Source organism: Megalops cyprinoides, chromosome 4 (genome assembly GCF_013368585.1).
Source record: "Megalops cyprinoides isolate fMegCyp1 chromosome 4, fMegCyp1.pri, whole genome shotgun sequence".
Classification (NCBI taxonomy): domain Eukaryota; kingdom Metazoa; phylum Chordata; class Actinopteri; order Elopiformes; family Megalopidae; genus Megalops; species Megalops cyprinoides.
In genome coordinates, this window is record NC_050586.1 from 45,466,397 (window position 1) to 45,488,242 (window position 21,846).

A 21,846-nucleotide genomic window follows, 5' to 3' on the forward strand; every position below is an offset into this window, starting at 1 on the left:
TGATTTTGCTAAACTCTGGAGGACCTTATATTGCAAGAAATAATAGGGCTACTCAGAACCTCTTTTCTTGTAAATTCCTGTATTCACTTTACTGTAAACAGAATAACAGAAGCAGGATCGCAATGCGCACTGGATTCAAACAGTAAATCTCTTTCTGTTTTCTCACTCTTTGTTTTTGGAAATGCCAGACCTGCATTTTGCATAATATCTGTCCCACACATTCAGATGCCTAACCCGTGAAGGGCTCTGAGGCAATAGATATTTTAAATGCAGAATTTTCAGCATAACATTTTGCACCCACAGTTTTTCTGCCATCCTCTATTTCTTTTGACTGAACCATTACCTGTGAAAATAGGTTATATATCTCTTCTAGTGTTACACAGCCCCAGATGTTCCCTGAGTAAAACTGAAAATATCTCCACATATAAATACAGTCATTATACTGAATTAAACTAAATATGCCTCTGCAAAAGAAGTATGTATTATTTTCATTCTGATACTGCCTGATCCCTGGCTTCTGTCAGCTGAGAAATGTTTTAACTCACAACTGCACCACTCTTAACTGACAGTCATATTGATGGACCATTTGATTGTTCCCCTTGAGGCTGTTGAAAGTCTATATTTTAAGCTTCTTGAGTTCAAGCCAGAAGTTTCCTTATGGCAGGTCAAGCCAGCTTTAGGTTTGGACGATTAGACCACACATGAGATAATGTCATATTTTCCCACCAAATTTGCGAACTGAATTTTGGTTCATCTGACCCTGCGTTCTGATCATTCATACTGTATCGTCAAACATTTGTGAAGTAAAAACACTATACTCTATAAAAACACTGTATCCTCAGACCCCCTCAAACACCCACTATGGCACCACTCCAAAATCTTTAATGTCCTACACTGACTGCTACTGACATTTGCAACACTGATGATTTGGTATCATCTCTGCTCTTAGCCTGACCTTTATGTATGGTAAGGAGCATCTGCTAAAAGTAAATGTAAATGTAACTTTCCACTTAATCTGTTTTAGGCATAATAACATTTTTTTAATTAAGATCAGCAAAATCTTTAAAGCCTTTATTTGTCCAATTAAAAGTGATGAAGGAGGATTTAGTGGACGAAGCATATGAGAAACTAAAGCTATGTTAGTTTACCTACACATCCTGGAGCCAAGCAGCATGAATGGGTTGTAAAACTGGCCTAGTTGAGGTGAGCTGCCTTATGTGGGAAGCTGTCCAAAAAGTTAGCTTTTAGGCAGGCAATAATGGCAGAGGAATGGCAAAGCTGCTCCACAGGAACCATGTCGATGTGAACCACTGCTCCCCCTGGTGCGCATTGGCAGGGGCAGCAGCTGGAACCAACAGCAACAACGTGGACCATCATGTGGCACCATAATTGTCAACCATTAGTATCATTACTTCTCATAATGCATTTGTTTATCTGATGCCTTTATCCAGAGTGACCCATATAGCTTATATTTTTTACAGTATTTAGCAGGCTACATGCTATTCATATTGTTATCACTAAGGATGCGGCATATATGACAGCAGTGGACTGTCGGTTATGTGATCCAGCTCCTTGTAAGAACTATGTCATCTATATGCCAACTAAGAACTATGCCATCAGCTTCAGTCAAAGGAGACATAAGGAGAAATCCGTGAGCTGTCACACTTCATTGGAATTTGTGGTCTTCATGAAAAAGCCATTATTGACTGTTGCCAACGAAATTAACTTCTGTGAACAGCAGTTTAGCTTAGATCTTTAATTTCAAAACTGCTGAATCTCTTCTTAGAGGTCAAAGTCCCCCTTTCTGTAATGCAAACTAAGTAACACCATTATAACATACCCTTAAAGTATGTCTACGCAAAGGCCTGTGTTGCCTGTGCAACTTAAAACTAATGAAGACATGAATTGATGTATACTATTTATTACTGAGACTGACTGTGAGATTTCTTAGCTCATTTGAAGCAATGCACTTCACACTGTAACACTGAAGCAACGCTTACCATATGTAAATTATTGAAGGTGGTTATCTTCCTCCAAATCAAGATGCTTTCAATACAACATATATTTGACAACAAGCCTGCATGGAAACAATGGACCATCAATGGAACTTTGTCTCTGTGATAAACAGATTTAATTTCATTTTCACCTCATTCTATGCCTCTGTTAATTCAGAGGCAGTTTATAAAAAGGCAATAATAGAATAGGAAGCCCATAGTGACTCAACAACCGGGGGTACAGTAATTAATGTGATTAGCAATGATTTGGTTTTATGTTATCCAGTGATTGTTGTATAGTTAGAGTTTTCATAGCAGTCACACAGAAGAATTCTTCAGGTTAACCAACATACTTATTTGATTTTTCTTTTTCATGTGAGTGTGCTGAAATTCCATATTAAACACATCCCTATTTAAGTGGCCTTCACTTACATAAACACTTTGCTGTGGCAGTTGCATCTCCTTTCTTTGCTGTAGTATTGGAAATAATGCGTTCATAAGAGCCATCACTCCAACCCACCACCATGGAGGGCGTTTTATGAATAATACACAGGAAAAAACTTGCGCAAACATGTGAGTCGTGAAAGGTTGAAATATTTAGTAGTTTCTCCAATCCCTGTCGTGTCACCATAGTAGCAGCAGTAGCTTGAGGCAGTGCCTGTGTGAAGCTGCCATCACTGCTGTAAACAGGCCACACATCTGTGAAAGTACAGACACTTAATCTAATGCCAGAATGCTTACTCTAATGCTCTGCAGACATGTCTTTGAAGGGAACCTTCACCCATTTTACCTCCCCAGCCTTGCTGGTGCATTTTGCAAGTCACAAAACATAATCAATTCAAAATGTCTGCAGATAGCTCGTGTCTCTTAGCATTTCCTGCAGGAGGGAGTGGGATGAGTGGGGGCACAGCAGATTGTCTTCTTTTTTGGCAAAAACAATATCCTGTCCACAGTTGTCTCCTTAATGGTGTGAACGTTTTTTTTTTTCCTAAAGTCGAATCAAAATGATGTATTCCTGAATAATCATGTTATGCCATCGTCACAATGTCATCTTTATCCATGGGCTTGTTTATTCTGGGTCAGTGCTTCATGGATGCAGAATTGATGTTTATTTGATCAGGATGGCTCATCCTATTCACACAGCCCACTGTCTTAGTTGATGCACATACCATAAGATCAATGAATCTGTGCAGCATCTGTTCAGACAGTGCACTTGATATGGAGGATTATTGTTGCACTGGACTGACATATGAAATAATGGCTAATCAGATTCATCAACTTTGTGACACTCAGTTACACATCACGCAATCTAATAATGGCCATTGCAGAGAAAACATTACCCATATTTTTTTACACACTGGATTGTAAAAACATCAAAATCGAAAATCAAAAAGATAAAAATATCTGTTTGATCTTTAAATGTTCCTATTTTAACCTGTGCTTGTGTTTTCAGGCATCAGAGCTACTGTACACACAGTAATATGCCTGAGTTTTATCCCTAATACACTTAAATGAATTCTATTCTAAATCTGCATTAAAGAACTGAATTTTTAGAGATTTAAAGATTTGGGTTTTTTTTGTTGTTTTTTTTTTCACATAGCCAACAGTACTATGCTAGGTTAATCTCTCTGCCCACCTATTATGTATACACAGATGTGCTGTGTCAAGACTGATGTGCTGTGTACAAATCCTTTGATGCACTTGCAGTATTAGCCAAAAGCTATTTTTCACCTCCACCACAGTACACCACAGTAGGGAGGACACCAGCTGGAAAGGTGCGTCCACACTAACACCCAAAAGACTCACAGGCACCTCACAAGTCAGTAGGGAGTGCCACAGCAGCAAGATGAGCACACCCTGGCAGAAAGAATATTTAAACAAATATGGTACCAAGGCAAAAACTGAAATTAATTGCTTTGTCTGTCTTTTGGTCACTGATGTGATAAATTTTAAGACCGTTGAGAAGAGGCTGTCATGTTATGAGTGACCTGTAATGAGGTGATACCTTCAATATTATGCATTTCAGAGGAATAAGACAGGATGATAATCTGTACTGCTGAGCAAAGTGTAAATATAGTTATTTGAAGAACAGTATGTGCTGGTTTCAGACATGTTGCTGTTCATGAGTGCCTCTGCACAGCTTTTGCCCAGGCATTCTCACTGAGGCTGACATTTTTCCTGCTGAATGGTTTGGCTGTCTCATGAGGGCGAGGCACTGGCATGTCATTTTGGTGTTTACTGCCACACACGGGATGTATGGACTGCTTTGTGATTTATTAGTCTGCCATTTAATACAGGCAAAAGCAGGAACACATTTTACAGCTTTTTTTTTTTTGCACTTTTGGCAGATTTATAAAGTCTTGGTGACACATTCCATGTAGAGGTAAATATTTTCCTACAGCTGTGTTTGTGTCATGGGGTACTTTTTCCACAAGAAAAAAGACAAGTGGGCAGCAAGAGAGGTCATAACCAACAAGGCTATACCAAGTGGCCTAACCCTAACCCTAACCCAAAGACTAACACAGACTGCTGCAATTGTACCTTTTTTCCATCCTCCAGAGTCTTGTTCTTTCCGGAAATCTCTGACAATAGATTTTTACCTCAATACATTCATACAAATAAATTGGGGTCCACTTCATGTGGTAGAGATCTGCCATTCTGCAAGTGTTCAGTTTGAATTGTCTGAACTCATCTTTGCTTGCTCCATTCTGTGCACGCTTTGTGGTGTAATTGTGCCACCACCGTGTGGCGCCACTGTCCAGGCCCTCCACAGTTACCAATCCTCCATTTCACAGTGCACGGATTCCCATTCCCAGTCACTGTGTCCTTGCTTAATATTTAATCTGACCAATCATGGCCTGCGTGTCCATCTTTGAGAGCCACATCAGATCCTTAATGGAAAGGAAATTGCCTCCATGCCTGGGAATAAATGTGATCCCAGTTTAATATGGAGTACACACCTTCTGAGCTTTATGGACTGGGAGCCCTTTGAATTCAGAGGAACAACACTGGACTCGTGTAGTTTAAGATCTTTCCTTTGAATTGCTGTTGATCATTTGTATCACTTTGTCTATCTATATACTGCTCACTGGAAAAAAAGTGTTCTACTTAAAAGGGTACTGCTGGGTTTTATGTGCATTATTATCTTCAATGTAACCAGCAAATTGTAAAAGAATGCAAATAGATTGCCTATTCTTCTCTTTAGCTTACAAGCATGAGTTTATATTATTTATTTTTCTCTATTGTGTTTGTATAATCAAGATTAAAAAATACTCTAAAACAAGCAACAGATATGTTGGAAATGGTGAACACACTACATTGATTTTTACAGCATGCAATTCTGCCAACAAATTATGAAAACTACAAGGAAGGAAGAAGGGAAGATGATGGAAATTATGAAATTTGAACAGGTATTAAATCTTAGCATTATTTTACAGACGATAAAACAATGAACTTTGGCATGTTTATTGAGTATATTCCATAGTGTTGCCCATAGCTTTATTTAAAGATCCAGCCTTAGATCAACCTGATGTAGACCCACCTACCAGCCTTTCATTTGTGATTATTAATTATTGAGTCAGATAACCTTTCCAGGCTACAGCCTGGCTTAAGTTGCAACAATAACCCATGAAGAAATAGTGAAGCATTCATGTGATTTATATTCTAAAACATCCTATATCAAAACAAAGGCATGTTTGTGCATAGCACGTTTCTCAAAACCCTCTATCATATTAATAAAATAAAACGAAAACAAAATGACATGGAAAATCATAGGTGAGCTTACAGGGTCTGAACAGCAGATGGCAGTAAATTTATTATTAAAAAGCAGATTGGGGAAAAGACGACTTACATCAGGGGTGTCCAAACCTCTCCTGGAGGGCCACTTGTCCTGCATGTTTTAGATCTCTCCCTGCTCCAACACAGCTGATTCAAATGATCAATTCGTTACGAACTCCTGAAGCTACTGAATAACAAACTGATCATCATTAGTTACTTAACCTATTTAGATTAAGCGAGAGGAGGCTTAGGGGTGATTTAATTGAGGTATTCAAATTTATAAAAGGAATCAATAAGGTTAACTATAATAGATTCTTTAGGGTGAGTTCAGTCTGTAAAACAAGAGGACATAAATGGAAACTAGTTAAGAGTAAGTTCCGCACTGATGTAAGGAAATATTATTTTACACAAAGAGTTATCAATACATGGAATAGGTTGCCAGGTCATGTAGTTGAGGCAGAGACCCTTGCTGTGTTCAAGTCTAGACTTGATGCAGTTTTGGATACTCTTTAATTAAGAAATGGCGAGCTTAGTTGGGCCGAATGGCCTGTTCTCGTCATCATATGTTCTTATGATTCTTATGTTCTTATGATTTGAATCAGCTGTGTTGGAGCAGGGAGAGATCTAAAACATGCAGGACAAGTGGCCCTCCAGGAGAAGTTTGGACACCCCTGGCTTACATGAAAATGCATTCAGAGATGGGTAGATAAATACAGTGTTGTGACAAAACAGGACTAATTACCTAAACAACCATCACCTGTCATCTTGAAGATGCATGTGTATTATGATTACAAGTAATAAGGGACATAAATTATGTCTCAGTGAATAGTGTACCCAAGTCAATTACCTAAGCATTATGTAGAAGTGTGCAAGCAAACAGATACCCACACATATGCTTGCTCATTCACAAGTATAAATCCACACAGTGAAGGAGAGACAAAGAAGAGAGGCAAAGAATTTATAAGACTCATGAAAACACAAGAGTAAACTCAAAGCTGCCAGTTCATCACTTTTACATTGACACTGACATTTTACAGGAGACAGCAAATGCTCCAGGCATCATCTGGCGTTGCATGAGATGCACAGTCCTTGGAAGTGCAACAATCTGCTGCTCCCTCAGCGCCACCCACTACTAATGAATCACTGACACGAGAGAGATACACATGTCCCCGAGCACCTGGCCCCGGAATGGCAGGCCCAAGATGCAAGCAAGAGCCGACCTAAAATTGCCACCACTTCACAAGGGGATGTGAGGCGTGTCTGCGCCGCAGTACTGAAACGCTAGCTTCACCCCCCGGACCACAGCAACAGACAGCCCATGCCCAGGCGACCAGAGCGCCTCATATTGGCAGGGCAATGAGCAGAGCAATAACCGTCATCAGTTATCACATCATTGTTAATAAATAATGAATCACACCCAGAATCCCCTCCAGCCAGATGGTGACTTTTAACGGACAGATGGGATGTGTTCAAATAATTGTGGAGCCTTTTTGGAGGCAGATTAAAGCAGTAGAGAATAACAGACATGGTCTGCACTTAGCTGTGATAACAGCATGTATTTCAGAGATTGGTACTAAAAACTAAAATACATTTAGTGACTTGTTTGTTCTCACAAGTGTTGCTTTGAAATGCAAATTTTAGGTGACATTAGAGTTCATTGACCTACATACTGTGTGAGGACATGGAAAATACAATTGTTTTGCATTTATACATTTACATTTATTTATTTATTTAGCTGTTTTTGAAGAGAACTTGTTGTTCTTATTGTTTCTTTCTGTTGGTCTTTTTATACATATGAGTGTCAGGGAAAATACATTGTGTACTATCAATGGGGACCAAACATAATGGAATGGAATTTCAGATATAGTCGATATATCATAAATAGAAAGCTACCAAAACTGTTGGAACAGCTATGGCTGTGATACAATGTTTTTTTAGACAAACTGTCACTAAATTTTAGACAAACTATCACATTTGCTTCAAGATACTGTAGTACACAACTAACTCGTCAAGAGTGTTGGATAATTCAGTCAGACCTAAATACAGAAAAACACAGTTGCTGCATTAGAACAGAATTACAAAATTAATATAAATACAGGTTACATGCATGTAATCCTGATGATTCGGATTAGGAAATAATCCACCCTTTTCCCACATTTCAAAAGAAAGGAGCTTTTTTTCTGTGAACAGAGGTATTGTTTGTAATTATCAGTCTTTGCATTAACCTAAACATCATGAGGTGATGGGGGGTTGTATTTCACCACAAACATGTTTTCTTATCAATTATGACACATTTCCATGTTGACATACTCCTGTGGTGTGTACAGATTCAGCTTCATGGCAGATACTCATTCTGACTGGACATTTTATAATTTGGTCCCTTGGAAACAGGGAGAATAAGACCAACTGTCACATTTCCGTCAAGCTGGTGTAGTACACAACTAACACTTCAAGAGTTTAGAATGATTCAGTTTAACCTAAGTATAGAAAAGCAAGGAAGCTGTATTAGGACATCAGACGGACAAAATTAACAGGTTACACACGTAAATACAGGTTAAATACATGCATACATACAATTCTGATTCTGATCTGGCATTAATCCACCCTTTTTCCAGCATTGACAAGAAAGTGGGCTGTTTATTGTGAATAGAAGTGTTGTATTTGTAATTATCAGTCTATGCATTTATGTAAACAACACAAGAGGTTGTCTTTCAATGAAAATCAGATGTTTTTTTTTTAGTAAGTTGTGATGCATATTCATATTGATGTACTCCTGTGGTGTATATGGAATCAACGTGACTGCAGATATCCATTCCATCCATATCATCTGGTCCCTTGTGCATAATACTGTGGTACCTGCTGTGGCAATTGCTTCATACATAGACCCCAGCACAATGTCCCCACGGACCATGAAATATAGCTGTTCACATACACAAAATGGTAGAAAACAAAATTGCATACATAAAAAATATCTCTGAACTGCTTTCTGTGATATCTGAATAAATAAATAAGTGTAAAGAAAAAAAAGTGTTTGAACACTTTTCAAAAAAGGTGTCATTTTCAAAAAAGGTGTCATTACAAATCATGGACTCTCAGTGTAGGATGGAAAGGAGCTAGACATGTCATGAACAGATATGAACAGACATGACCCATCAAAGGATTCTGGGACAGTAGCTTTTTGTAACTGGGAGACATGAATGACCAAATAACTCCGGCACATGGGCTTCTTGCCATGAATCACCATGCTCTTTTTATTTTACAAAATAAAGGCTGACATTTCTGTCACACAGACACTTATCAGAGCATCTGGAGAAAGGAAAATGGCACATCCTTTTATTTAGGAGAAATGTGAAACAAAAAGCATGAACTAGAATGTTGCAACAGTTTAAAATCATAGTGCATATCATTTCACATTTTCACTTTAAGGATTCTAATAATTATGTCTGCTCTTTTACGTCAGCCTTTGGTTAGATGAAGTTACTGTGGTCTTTTTTCTATCGTGCACCTGCAGTAAGTTTTTTTCAGGTGTGAAAATGTCATGTGCTTTGGAAACTGGGAAACGAAGAGCTTAGGTATTCAGAATGTTAATTTTGCTCCATTTACTATAATATAAGTGAATAACATTCAACAACTTCCTGACCATTATAGCAACTATCTGTGGCATTTCATGGCCTTACGTGAATTCAAGGTGTGAAAAAAGAAAAAACTGCAAAAGCACAGAAAGAAAAATAACAAGCTTGTGCTGGAATTGTTGAGGAAACTGTAAAAAACCACTAAGACTGTCTTTTCAACAAAAACCGGCACAGATCGACGACCATGGGCTTGAAGTGGTTTCAACCCTCAGATCCTGGCTGCATGCATTTAATTGCTTTGTTGCCAGAAACAGCTGTGTTTGCAAGTAAACACGAGAGCCAGCCCTTGGGAGGTAGTGGTGCAAGTCAAAATGGTTGCCATGGCGACAGAGATGAAGAATGCTCGGAGGGACCGGCCATTAAAAACGGGAGCCCTCACATAGCTTAACATCGAACAATGCCTGTGCACACACGGGCGTAATTGCGAAGGCACACACACGGCAAACTGCTGTCTCCCAGCACTGCGTTGTGAAGCAAGTGACTGCAATGATACTGGGATGAGAAATCGAGGGGAATGGATTTGCATAGCAATAACAGCGGATATACAAAACAGAGGGTTTTCCTCCCTTGTTTCTGACGGCCTAAGCATCCCCATTATAGCGCTGAGTTCATTCTCTTGGATATATAGCAGACCTGTCAAGAGTTTGTACACCCTTCCTCATTTAAAGGCTGTGAGAGGCTCTTTATTGAGCTGCAGAATTGATTTGGCGTTTGAGCTGTGCCACTTCAGTATCCATTATTCATAGCACTTTATTTGTTGTCATCTAAATGCTTGTGAGGTGATAAGGCAGAGCAGTATTTTCTTTGTTTTTTTCTATAGCATTTTTGTTAGCCTATTTTGGTATGAATGCATGTAAAATGGCAATAAACTCTCAACGCATGGTGGAAAAATTTGAGAAACACAGCCACAGCATTGATTTCAGTCTTTGGTTGGTCATCCCGAAAAATTCACAGCCAGCGTGATCTTGTGGGGACCCATCGATGAATTAAGGTCATAGTCTTCTTTAGTGGTGACTCGTGATCGAGAAGAAGCCGACCCCAATTCGTCCGTCTGCAGCTAGTAAGGAAGACCGTCTTGGTCAGGACGCAAGAGCACAGTATAGCGTCCAGTTTTTTTTTTTTTAATCACGATTGAGTTTAAAAAGGCAATACAATTTTTGACCTCTTCGGCGTTCCATAGCAAACCTTCTATTCGCATACAGCACGCACTATGTGATTGGTTACATGTATCACATTGTTCGTCTGGACCAATGCTATTCGACAGTTCACTAGTGGGAAGTGAAAAGGAACCAGCAAGGATTTGATGCAATGTATGCGTGCGAGTACTTGTACCGATCACTACTTCAGCATAGCGCAGTCAGTTATGGAAAACTGTTTCACTTTGTCCTTGATAGTATCTTGCACAACTTTATCAGTATTTTTATTTCACAACTATTTGTATCGGTCACACAAGCTGAATAAACTCGGTGTTGTCGTGTTTGATTTCCAGCGGGAGATTCCAAGTTTTGTGTACCTACTATTTAAATTTACTGCGGAAGCACTTAGCAAGAGACAGGGCAAGCTATACCCGATTAATGGCACTACGGCAAAAGTTAATTTCAGTTTTTTCAACTGCAGGTAATTTACTCGAGACGCTTTGGGGTATATATTTTTAATACCAAGTGTAAACATGTAGGTTTATGATTAAAAACCGAGTTGTTTTCTTGTGGTAAGCTAATGTGTTCCAAACTGAAGCACCAAGAGTCTACTGCTGGAGTTCAACAGTAATGCTGACCAGCTAGTTAGGTCATTCTCTAGGCCTGCTCCTCCCTCCATCGATTTAACTTAAAATGACCTTTTTATTGTCCTTTTATGTGAATGGCAATTTTTAAAAGGGTATTTTAAGGTCTTGAGTAAGAGTCGAATGTTTTCTTTGAATACGGAGAGGTCTCAACCAACTGAACAACTGAAAATGGCAGTACGTAATGTTAACATTAATTGGGACTCGTCAAATTACTAAGTAACTTGGGGGGGGGGGGGGGGGGGGGGGGGGGGGGGGGTGGGAATCAGAGGTTTAAATCTGTCAGAGGAATTATAATTTCTCTGATTTTGCCTGAGAACAATAAAATGGGTTGGTAAAACAAGCTGGAGGCTTTGAATGAGGATGCTAGTGGGAGAAATAAAGATGAGGGAGATGTAGAGAAAGTTTTTAAATGCGTGTCCTGACAGATTATAAGAAAGTCGTTATGTCAATAGGCATATGAGGAGAGGGAAAGCTGGACTGTGAAATGAGTGGGTAAAGGAAGGAAAAAATAACTGAAGAGGTTATTGGGTGTAAAAAGGAGGCCAGGTTATAGTGGATAACAGTAAAGTGAAAAGAATGGAGGAGTTAGCTGCTGTGATTTATTATTGAGGGAGAATGGCAGGTGTGTCTTAGGATATGTGCTGTGAGAGAGGCATGGACTCTAGTGAACCCACAAATTATTAGCAAACACATCTAGTTACATCTTAACATTGACCAAGAATTTTTAAACAAGCACTTTGCCTTTCTGAAAGCTTAATGTGACAATGTAGTGTTTTTCGTATTCTAATCAACATTCTCAAATGGTGGTGTCTTTCTGTCAGACTGGATTTAAAAGGATTGAGATGGTTCTGCAGTGCGTTTGGGTACAGCTGGGACTACCCAGACTCAACATTCAGAGACATCCCACTGTGTTATCCAGAGGTTCTCTTCTTCCGCTTGCTGGTCATGAGTTGTTTTGCTCTGTGATGATTCAGGTTCAAGCCCCTGGCGGCTCCAAGAGTATCCTTTCGTTCTTCATGTATTGTTTTAAGGGCCTAAGCTAGGTAGCTACATAATGCCATGGCTCATATTGCTCTTTGTATATTTGTATTATTGTTCATGTCAGTTATAAAGCTGTGATTTGTATGTAATGCCAGCCTACTGTAAAATATCATTGCCTGCCATTTTCATAAGATGAAGTGTTTAGCAGCATTGCTGGTTCATAGAGGGATTTATGCTGAATATAGATTATGAGCTTTGGAATATGAATTATTTAAAATACATTCGGAGGAGCGAACCATTATGAGTCCTTACTGGTCCTGCCTTTCAATTCCAAGCGGAAGTGTGGTTCAATCAGACGAATGTATTTAAGTGGAAGGAAGAAATGTGTATCTTGAATTGTTAGCCTAAATGGGACAACTAACCCATGCACTTTGAATGGATTTGCATCCACATCTGAAAGGAGATTGGCTGTGGATGCAAAGGACAGCACTGCATTTATGTGTGTATGTATGTATCTATGTATATATATATTTATTTTTTGTAGAAAAAGCATGGGTCATTTGTTTTATGGATGATTATATGTGCAATGTGGCATTAGGCTTTTTGTGTATTTTCAATACAATATTTTTCTTTTGTTTTTATCAGATGCATTTTTTTTTTGGCTCAGCTAAAATTAGCTGTCACTAAACCTACTTTCATTAAGCACATATACAACAACAACTAGCGTTTTTAAATACATTCTTTCTAAATACAATGTATTATGAATGATGTTCAACTGGTAATCCTTTTTTTCCTAGGTCTTATATGTATACGGCAAACCTTGAGAACGTTCCAGCCAATAGATGAGCTGAAGAAGGGGCCGTTCTTATTGGAGGCCAGTGTGGTAGAGTACAGGACTGTGGAAGAGGGGGTAGAGGTGGATATTAAACTGGCTGCGGCTGACAGAGCTAACCAGCCTGTGTGGGAAGGCCTTTTGACACTGCTCTCCAGAGACATGAAGCGAATAACAAGCAAGCAGCCTCCTGCTCGGGGGGTTTTGGGTAAATATGAGAACACATTTTTGTGTGCAACTACATGGTAAAAAAAATCATAAATACTGCATTTCAGGTTAAATTAGAATAAATCAGCATAGGCATAGAGCAGCTAAATCAGTTGAACAGTACATCTCATTGTCTTGTGTCCTGTACTGTTATAAACAGTGATCTGCTGTGTGCACTGTCTTTATGTAGTAACATTACCATAAACAGAAGTCATTATTTTATTGATTTTAGGATGTGTTCCAGCGTTACCTGTAGCAGCTGTGCTGATGATAGCTTTGGCTGAAATACATCTGTTTCTTTATCTTTAAAGACCTGGATGTGAAATGTAAAAAATGTATTTATTTTTGAAAAATAAACTGAGCTAGCCTGTAAGGACCCCTCAACACTGCCAGTGGAAAAGAGAATCAAAAGAGATGTACTACAACTGCTCCTGGTGAGGCAGTGAGGTCATTTGTGCCATTTAAGTTGCCTTTTGTGCACTATGCAGTGATACACAAGTCTGTTCCAAAAAGAAGTCTAGTGACTTTCTTCTTATCTTTTACACTCTGCCTATTTTTGTCGTACATCTTTATTATAGTTAACATGACCAGTGTATTCCTGTTCTTTTTGAATCGCTGCAGTTTAAATTATTCACTTGCTTCCACAATGCTAATTTTTCTCCACCATGGCAAGGCAAAGTTTTACAGCTCCCTGTTTTTCTCTGTACTAATTTAAAGGGTGGAAATTCCACTGCTCCAGCAGAGAATTTAGGATAGGATAATGGCATACCAGTAATCTAATTAAAAAAGGCAATAGAGAGGGATTAGTAATAATACAATTTTTTATTTAAGGCCATTCCATATGGCACAGATTTTCCACCAGGTATGAAATATTGTTATTAAAAATTGTTGTTGTTACTGTCTGTGCTGTACAGGTCCTGTGCAACATCTGTCAATCGCTTTAAGAAGTTTTTTTTTGGTTTTAAATCGGATTTCATAAATGCATTCTTCATCCCGCATTTATTGCCATTTAAAAATGACACAGGCTCTTACAAAAGAAAAGCATTAAAGCCCTTTGTGACTTGGTATAAGTGTTTCTTACAGCCTTTTACAGACATGACCTCTCTGTGGTGTCTCTCTCAGAGGTGGAGGAGGTGAAGGCGGAGGAGAGGGCGGTGGTGATATCTGTCCCCTGGTGGGGTGGGCTGAGGTGTGCCTGGGCCTCTGGTGATTACTCTCCACACCACCTCTTTACACTCACCGCCAAACTGCTGGGCCACAAACAGCCCATCGCCCCCAGCCTATGGCAGCTGTCCAAATGCCTGGCAGAGATTGAGAAGCACAAAGGTACGATAGCTTGTTCTTCATTGCACCATCTTAGTCGAGCTTGTAAAAATATACAGCCAACCTGATAATAGGCAGTGGGGTGGGATTTGTCACACTTTAAGCACATCAAACTGTGGCCTCACTTGGAAACCGCATGTGAATTTGTTTCCAATGAACTTCGTTTTATTTATTTGATTTGTGAAGAATACCAAATACAAATATGAATATGTATACACACACAGAGGTAGACAAAATAATGGAAACACCAAACGATAAATGAATATTAACAAATCAAGAGTTTGGCTGTCCTTTGTGCTCAGACCAACTTCAGTCCTAATTGGAATGCAGTTGTACAAGTTCTGAACTGTTTCTAGAGTTATATTATACCATTTTTCAGTAAGGAAAGCCTCCAGTATTTTGAGAGATGAAGGAGATGGAAATCTATGCTAACTCTGTGCTCTGCAACTTCCCATAAAGGTTCAATGGTGTTTAGATCTGGTTATTTGGGAGGTCATGGAAGGTATTTGGCTTCATCCTGGTATTCATGGAAACACTCTTGAAGCTGTTAAGCAGTGTGTATGGCAGGCATTATCATCTTGGAATATGGGAACATCTTGAGGAAAAAAATCTTTGTAACATAGGGTGTACTTGGTCATTTAAAATAGCTTTTGTATTCCTTGGTTGTAAATCCATGTAGGGTAATAATCAGACCCAATGACTCCCATGAGATAGCTACCAATATTATAACAGATCCACCGCCATATAAAACTGTTGGGAACAGGATTGAAGGCCTCCTTTGGCTTTCTCCAAACATAAACCTGTCTCGATGTGAAAAAAAGAGGACTCAAAAGACAATATTACTTTTTACCTCTGCTCAAAAGTCAAGATTTTGTGCTCATTATGCTAGGTTATGTGTTATTGTGCGCTAGACCTGGTTACAAACAGTTTCTAAATAGCAGTCATTTCATAAATATCAGCTTTGTGAAGCTCACAGTGTACACTTTTTTTAAGACTGTGTCATGAAGGTGTAGATTCGATTCTGTGGTAATTCTTATGGCCATTGTTTTGTGTTTTTATTTGTGTCTGTCTGTCCCTGAGCCTTGATTTATGACCACTGCTCCTCTTTCCTGATTTCCTGCAGTTATTCCTTGTTTTGCATGTGCAATGAGTACTGTTATGATGTCCTGCATCAGGGAAATATCATCAGCTAGCCAACCAAATATCACTAGCTAGCCAATTACCTTTGATGAATCACTCTATACAGTGAGGATGTGCAGTTAGAGTGGTGTTTACAGTGTTTTCCTCTCTCTTTGTGCATTGAACAGCACAACAATACATAGTTGTTGTTTTTGGGTTGTCTTTTTATCTTATCTTTTACAATATACCATATCAGGACCTCCACCCACTCATTTAACTAATATATAATACACAGTGATATGAAATGGCCGATATTTCCGATCATGCTAAGCAGAGTCCTAATTAAGTGCTCATAAGTTACCAAATGTAATATTTACACTTTTTTGTTCCTGTAACAAGGGTTTTCAGAATATTAACATTCTCTGGCTTTAAAAAATGCCTAGTTCTGTGTTATCAATAATCAATAGGTCATTGTACAGTTATCGTGTAAAATTTATGTCTAGTTGAAGCTTGAAATTAATGTGAACTTTTATTAAATTACTCATTAAATACTTGAGAGTAAACCCCAGGAATACTATTTTGATGAAGTCAATGGACTTAATGAAGCAGATGTGTGACTCCAAACCTTTCCAAGGTGCATTCCTCATGTAACTGTCCAACGTGCCTTTTAAAAGATCACACAGATATGATGGGCTTCGAGTGACAGCAACTGTAATGTGCTCCTTTACCGATTTGCTTTGTAGTTTGGGCAGAATAATTGTAATTGTAAAACTGGATACTTCTTACTTCAAGTCCAATATATATGGCATTATTTTTTAAACATTTGAAAATGCAAATTGCACAAAAATCTTTTTCCCCCCTTGGGCAAGAGAGAAGACTGTGAAATTAGATTATTCTTTTAGATAATGCATAGTACCTTTAAGAAATCCTGCTTATTGAAAAGAAAGACTCAATTATGCTAATTGCCAGAAGGACAAACATTTACAAACAAGTATGAAATTCATCTTATCCTCACTAGAGAGTTACATAGCTGTGGATTCACTGTTTTGTGGAATGCCTGTCTGTTTTCCTTTGAATGACCTCATAATGAAAATTAATAGTTGGGACTCCATTGCATTAAACTTGGATTCTAATTAATTTAATTTGTAGGAGTTGACGCTGTCAGAGCTCCTGTCTCCGTGCACGTCTGGTTCAGGGGGCCATTGTTCGTGCCTGGGAAGGCCATCATCAAGTTCTGGGAAACTGCCCCAGAGGCCACCAGTTGCTCTCACAGACTCTACAGCTTTCAAATGGAAGAGCAGGGTGTCAAGATGCCATGCATTGTGGGAGAAATCTGTGAGTGTGAGCAGTAGCTCTCCTCGTAGGGCTTTCTGTTGAGCTCATCATTCACTTTGAGTTCAGCTCGTGTGTGGTAAACTATGCACCTAGTGTCAAATTTGTTGGGGGGAAGGGGGGTGTTAGTTTCACACTTGTTTCTAAACATGCTTGTTTTTGTGATTTGCATAATTGAGCCGTCTTTTCAAGAAACACAATTTCTGAAAGAGTCTCTGTTTCCTGACAGACATCCCTCAGTCTCATTGTGCTCACTCCTGCCCCAGGGAAAACCAACTTTTTGTGCATCATTGTGTTAACCAGAGAAGAATGGGATTCTTATTTAAATGAATTATGTGCATCAAAACAATGTCATTCATTTAAATATGAATGCCATTCCTATAAGAGAACAGGTGTTTGATTTAGTTGGTCAGCTGATGGCTAAACTACACTTACCAGTAGTAGAATGAGCCACCTACCCCAATAAAGACAGCAGAGTCACCGCTCACCATTTGGGCTGACCAGTGCCACATACCCATCTGGATGTGCATAACATGCCCGATTGGAAATAGATGGCACAATGTACCCAAATGGGTTGCTCAAAGTAGCTGGATGGGCTCTGTTTTGAGAAGACATTGATTGGTTTGGCACTCCATATGTTACTCCCCATGCATTTCAAGCTTTCCATTGCCCCCCCTGGTGGTGGATTGAAACACCTATAACTGTCAGAACAGCAGAATTGCTCACCACCTTCAGCCGCTGAACACACACCTGTTCAGACTAAGGCTTCCTTCCCATAGCTTGGCACTGTCTTATGCCTAGCGAACGGAAACTAATCATTCCAGCCTCCAGGAATTCTGATTTCAGTCACTGAGAGTAGAGTGCAATAGTGTGGTGCAAATTAACATTGTTTTTTAGTTCATTTTTGACATTCACTGTACTAGTATATTGTAGAAAATTACAAGTATGTTGTCTGTAAGGATGATTGATAGGTGCTTTTTAATGTTTGCTTTTGTTTTAGATCTGTTTTTAGCTTGATGCTAGTTTACTGTTATTCAAGCTGTTCTGGGCCTATGATGTTTTTATTATATGTATTTATGCCATATCATGTTAACCCTTTCAGTCCCAGATAAGAATATCTGTAAAATAAATACAGGAGTGTTCTATCTGAGGTCACGGTACACCTGCACCAGTTTTTAAAGGAAGGTGGAGGTGAGGATAGGGATGAGATAAGAGTTTGTAGGCAGACAGAAAACCTGGATGATTTAGATGGGTCAGGGTTCAAGAAAAGGGTTGCAATATTTCCCGCCTAGAACTGCCTGTCTAGGCAGAAGCACAACAGAGTGTGGAGTAGTGTTTAAGTGATTATGTTAGTTACAGGCACTATACCAAATGAAAGGTTATGATATAACTACTTTTCCTTGATTGCCAACTAAATACTGGTGTTGGAAAAAAAAAAACACCAAAGCAATGATGCAGTGAATCAAATGTACAATGCAAAGGAAAGGGAAAGAGCATGTCTGAATGTCCAGGGCAGGGTTTCTCGGCAGTCACGACAATACTATGCCATTTTCATTGACCTGCCATCTAAAGGGATTGCCATTCATTGTGCTCAAGGTGCTCTAACAAAGTCATACTGGTGCATCTGCCGAAGCTCTTAATGGGAAGGTTGATGAAGACTGTGTATGTTGCATTATAAACAGTTTTGTACATCTGCTAAATTATACTGTAACTGCATAGGATCCTATGTGTATTTATTTTATCATCTGTTTTTGTTTAGCACCATTTGGTTCCCAAAATCTTACCACAGATGCCTTTCATGGACGCCAGCAGTTTATTTCTCACATTATAAACACTGGATACATCAGAATATTGGCACAATATATTATGTGCACCAAATTTGCCATGCCTGTGGTGCTTTCAGCCCAGCTATGGTACAACATTTCCAGCAGTGCAGCAGAAAGGGATGGGATGTGTTCTGACAGCACACCCTCACATTTGTACAGACGTGGTGGATTACACCCTAATTGCCCATAGGTGACACATTAACACATTATAAAAGAAAACACTGAGGTAGAATGTAGATGAGGATCCATTAGATTGTGCTGAAACAAATCAACAGTCGAACTGCCCCATACCATTCACCTCCTATTGTGCATTTGGAAAGACTTTTCTGTTCTCAGATGCATCGGTTTTTGAGGTCTTGTCGTTACCATGGCTACCTCTTCGGTCCAGTTTATTTATAGCACAGCGTAGTATTCATTTCCAGCATGCATCTTCCCTAGACCTCAGAAGGGCTAGAAATGAAAGGGAAATACACTAGAAAGATAGGTACTTTACAAATGCCTTTTTTTTCCTTTTGACACACATCATGTACTGTAGCTGCTGGAGTGTTTTGATACTGACAGTGCTATTTTCGTATAATGAAAGCCAGCGTCATGTATGTAATAATATGAGAATGCTTTTGATTTCTTTATTAAATCGCAGCTATTAAATCCAAAATAATTGATTTATTCATCCCACATACTGGCACATGTTATCAGATTTCTGATACTGATCACATGTGATGCTTGGATTTATGTGGCAATCATTGACCGGGGAAAAGGATAAACAAGAATGCAAGGTACACATGCCATTCCTTTGATATTTATTATATGTATTGCATGTATTACGTGTGTATATACAGTATGTATATATGTAATGCAATGGATATAATGATATAATCTATATATTATAGGATATAATATATCTTCTACATGTAAAATAAAACATCCTCTGAATGTATCACTTCACTGAACATTGAGAATTCTAGTTGCCTCCCACAGTGTGGAAAGGAAAATACAAGCATCCTGATTAAAAAAAAAAACAAAAACCATGCATCCTCACTGCTATAGTAGCTGGGCATTTCTCTGTAGCCTCATTTGCAAAACGTGTCTACCATAGATGGTGACACATTGATTAAGAGCCAGGACCTCAGATACACACACCCCACCTCACCACCATTGCTATGACAACTAGGGGAGGGATCAGTAACTTGGGGTGTGGGGGGATGCCAGAATCAATATTAGCAGGATTAAACACACTTTTATTGAGACTGAATAGTTCTTACATTACACAATAACAATAATAAAGTCTGAATACATGTGCAGATCACTTTCCAGTGGAGATCACAGTGAGAACCAGTGACTCGCTATTGCATACCTTTTGTCCACATGGCTGGAATCAAGGGTTCATGCACATGAAACATTCACCTCTCTACAGAGTGGAGGGGTGAAACACATTAGTCTAGAAATATTCTTCCAGAAATACAGGCACACTTAATAAAAAGAAGGTTTAAATATAGACACATAATACCTGGTAATTATTACACACAACATCATCATTAAAATAAAAAGTAAATTTAACTTTGCATTGTATGTCCTCAACTGCCTACCAGAGCCATGGTCATTCTGTCTGTATCTGTTCTAAGTAGTGCCGTTTTTATGTTTTTAGAATGTGAGTACATCAGTAAGTTTGAGTCATAATAGCAAGCAATGAATCAATGTAAAAGTAATATGTTGGAAAAAAGAGAATTTTTACTTTCTTAAATTATATGATGTATGTATCTCTGGCTAATTTCCTTTGCCTTTTGATCAGTGTAGATTTGATCATAGATATGTTTTTGAAGTTCCTGTGTAAGTAATAATGCATTCATCAATCTCTATTGCATATATCCAGTTGTGATAGTATGTTCACATTATGACATTTCCAGGTCCAAAGCCACATTATTACACTTGTGGGTACTAAGATGCGTAACTGATCTTATTCATTTATGAGGCCCATAGACTGTATAACATAATTGCCCGCCATATAGATAATTGCAAAATATTCAAACTATCCTTCTCTTTCCTTTGTTCACTTAACATTTGCAGAGCTGAGAAATACACTATATGGACAAAAGTATTTGGCCACACCTGTTTTTCGGGGTTTGGGCTAGGCCCCTTATCTCCAGTGAAGGGCAATCTTAATGCTTCAGCATACCAAGACATTTTGGATAATGCTATGCTTCCAACAGTTTGGGGAAGGCCCTTTTCTATTCCAACATGACTGTGCCCCAGAGCACAAAGCAAGGACTATGAAGACATGGTTTGATGAGTTCGGTGTGGAAGAACTTGACTGGCCCGCACAGAGCCCTGACCTCAACCCCATCGAGCACCTTTGGGATAAACTGGAATGGAGATTGCGAGCCAGGCCTTGTCGTCCAACATCAGTGCCTGACTTCATAAATGCTCTACAGAATGAATGGACACAAATTCCCACAGAAACACTCCAAAATCTTGTGGAAAGCCTTCCAAGAGGAGTGGAAGCTGTTATAGCTGCAAAAGGGGGACCAACTCCATATTAAAGTATATGTATTTGAATACAATGTCATTACAGTCGCTGTTGGTGTAATGGTCAGGCGTCCAAATACTTTTGTCCATATAGTGTAGCTCAGTAATGACTATGGCAAAGTTGCACTCAGCTACATTATTTAGTAGTGCTCTTACCAAATATTTTTCTTTTCACAGCACAGCAGCTTGTCTGGTAGCAAGTTTGTTTTCTGTTTTCTTTTCAGCAAAATGTAGTTAAAATAACACTCTTTAGGCACTAGCTTGAATACACAAAATAGTCACAGGAAAAATACTCAAATAGGTTATGATCACAGCTATTCCCACATTCCTGCATAGAGCTAGCCTCAGTGTTTACCTACATCTTCAACGTGTCCCTAGTACACTGCATCGTCCCTACGTGCTTCAAACATTCTACCATCATTCCTGTGCTGAAAAAGGCAAACCCAGCCGGCTTAAACGACTATCGCCCAGTAGCACTGACATCAGTGGCGATGAAGTGCTTTGAGAGGCTGGTGAA

At 39.0% G+C, this 21,846-nt stretch overlaps 1 protein-coding gene across 1 annotated transcript; it reads left to right on the forward strand.

The window, feature by feature from the left end:
* The first annotated feature begins 12,610 nt into the window (after window positions 1-12,610).
* Window positions 12,611-19,582, forward strand: si:ch211-12e13.1. The gene is made up of 4 exons (XM_036525941.1): window positions 12,611-12,674; window positions 12,965-13,207; window positions 14,329-14,532; window positions 16,798-19,582. The coding sequence occupies exons 1-4, from the start codon at window positions 12,665-12,667 to the stop codon at window positions 16,998-17,000; spliced, it is 660 nt and encodes a 219-aa protein (XP_036381834.1). The 5' UTR covers window positions 12,611-12,664; the 3' UTR covers window positions 17,001-19,582.
* The last annotated feature ends 2,264 nt before the right edge of the window (window positions 19,583-21,846 follow it).

Coding starts and splice junctions, on each gene's coding strand:
- si:ch211-12e13.1 (XM_036525941.1), top strand. Junction 13,208..14,328: donor TCCTGCTCGGGGGGTTTTGG/GTAAATATGAGA, acceptor TGTCTCTCTCAG/AGGTGGAGGAGGTGAAGGCG. Junction 14,533..16,797: donor AGAGATTGAGAAGCACAAAG/GTACGATAGCTT, acceptor TTTAATTTGTAG/GAGTTGACGCTGTCAGAGCT.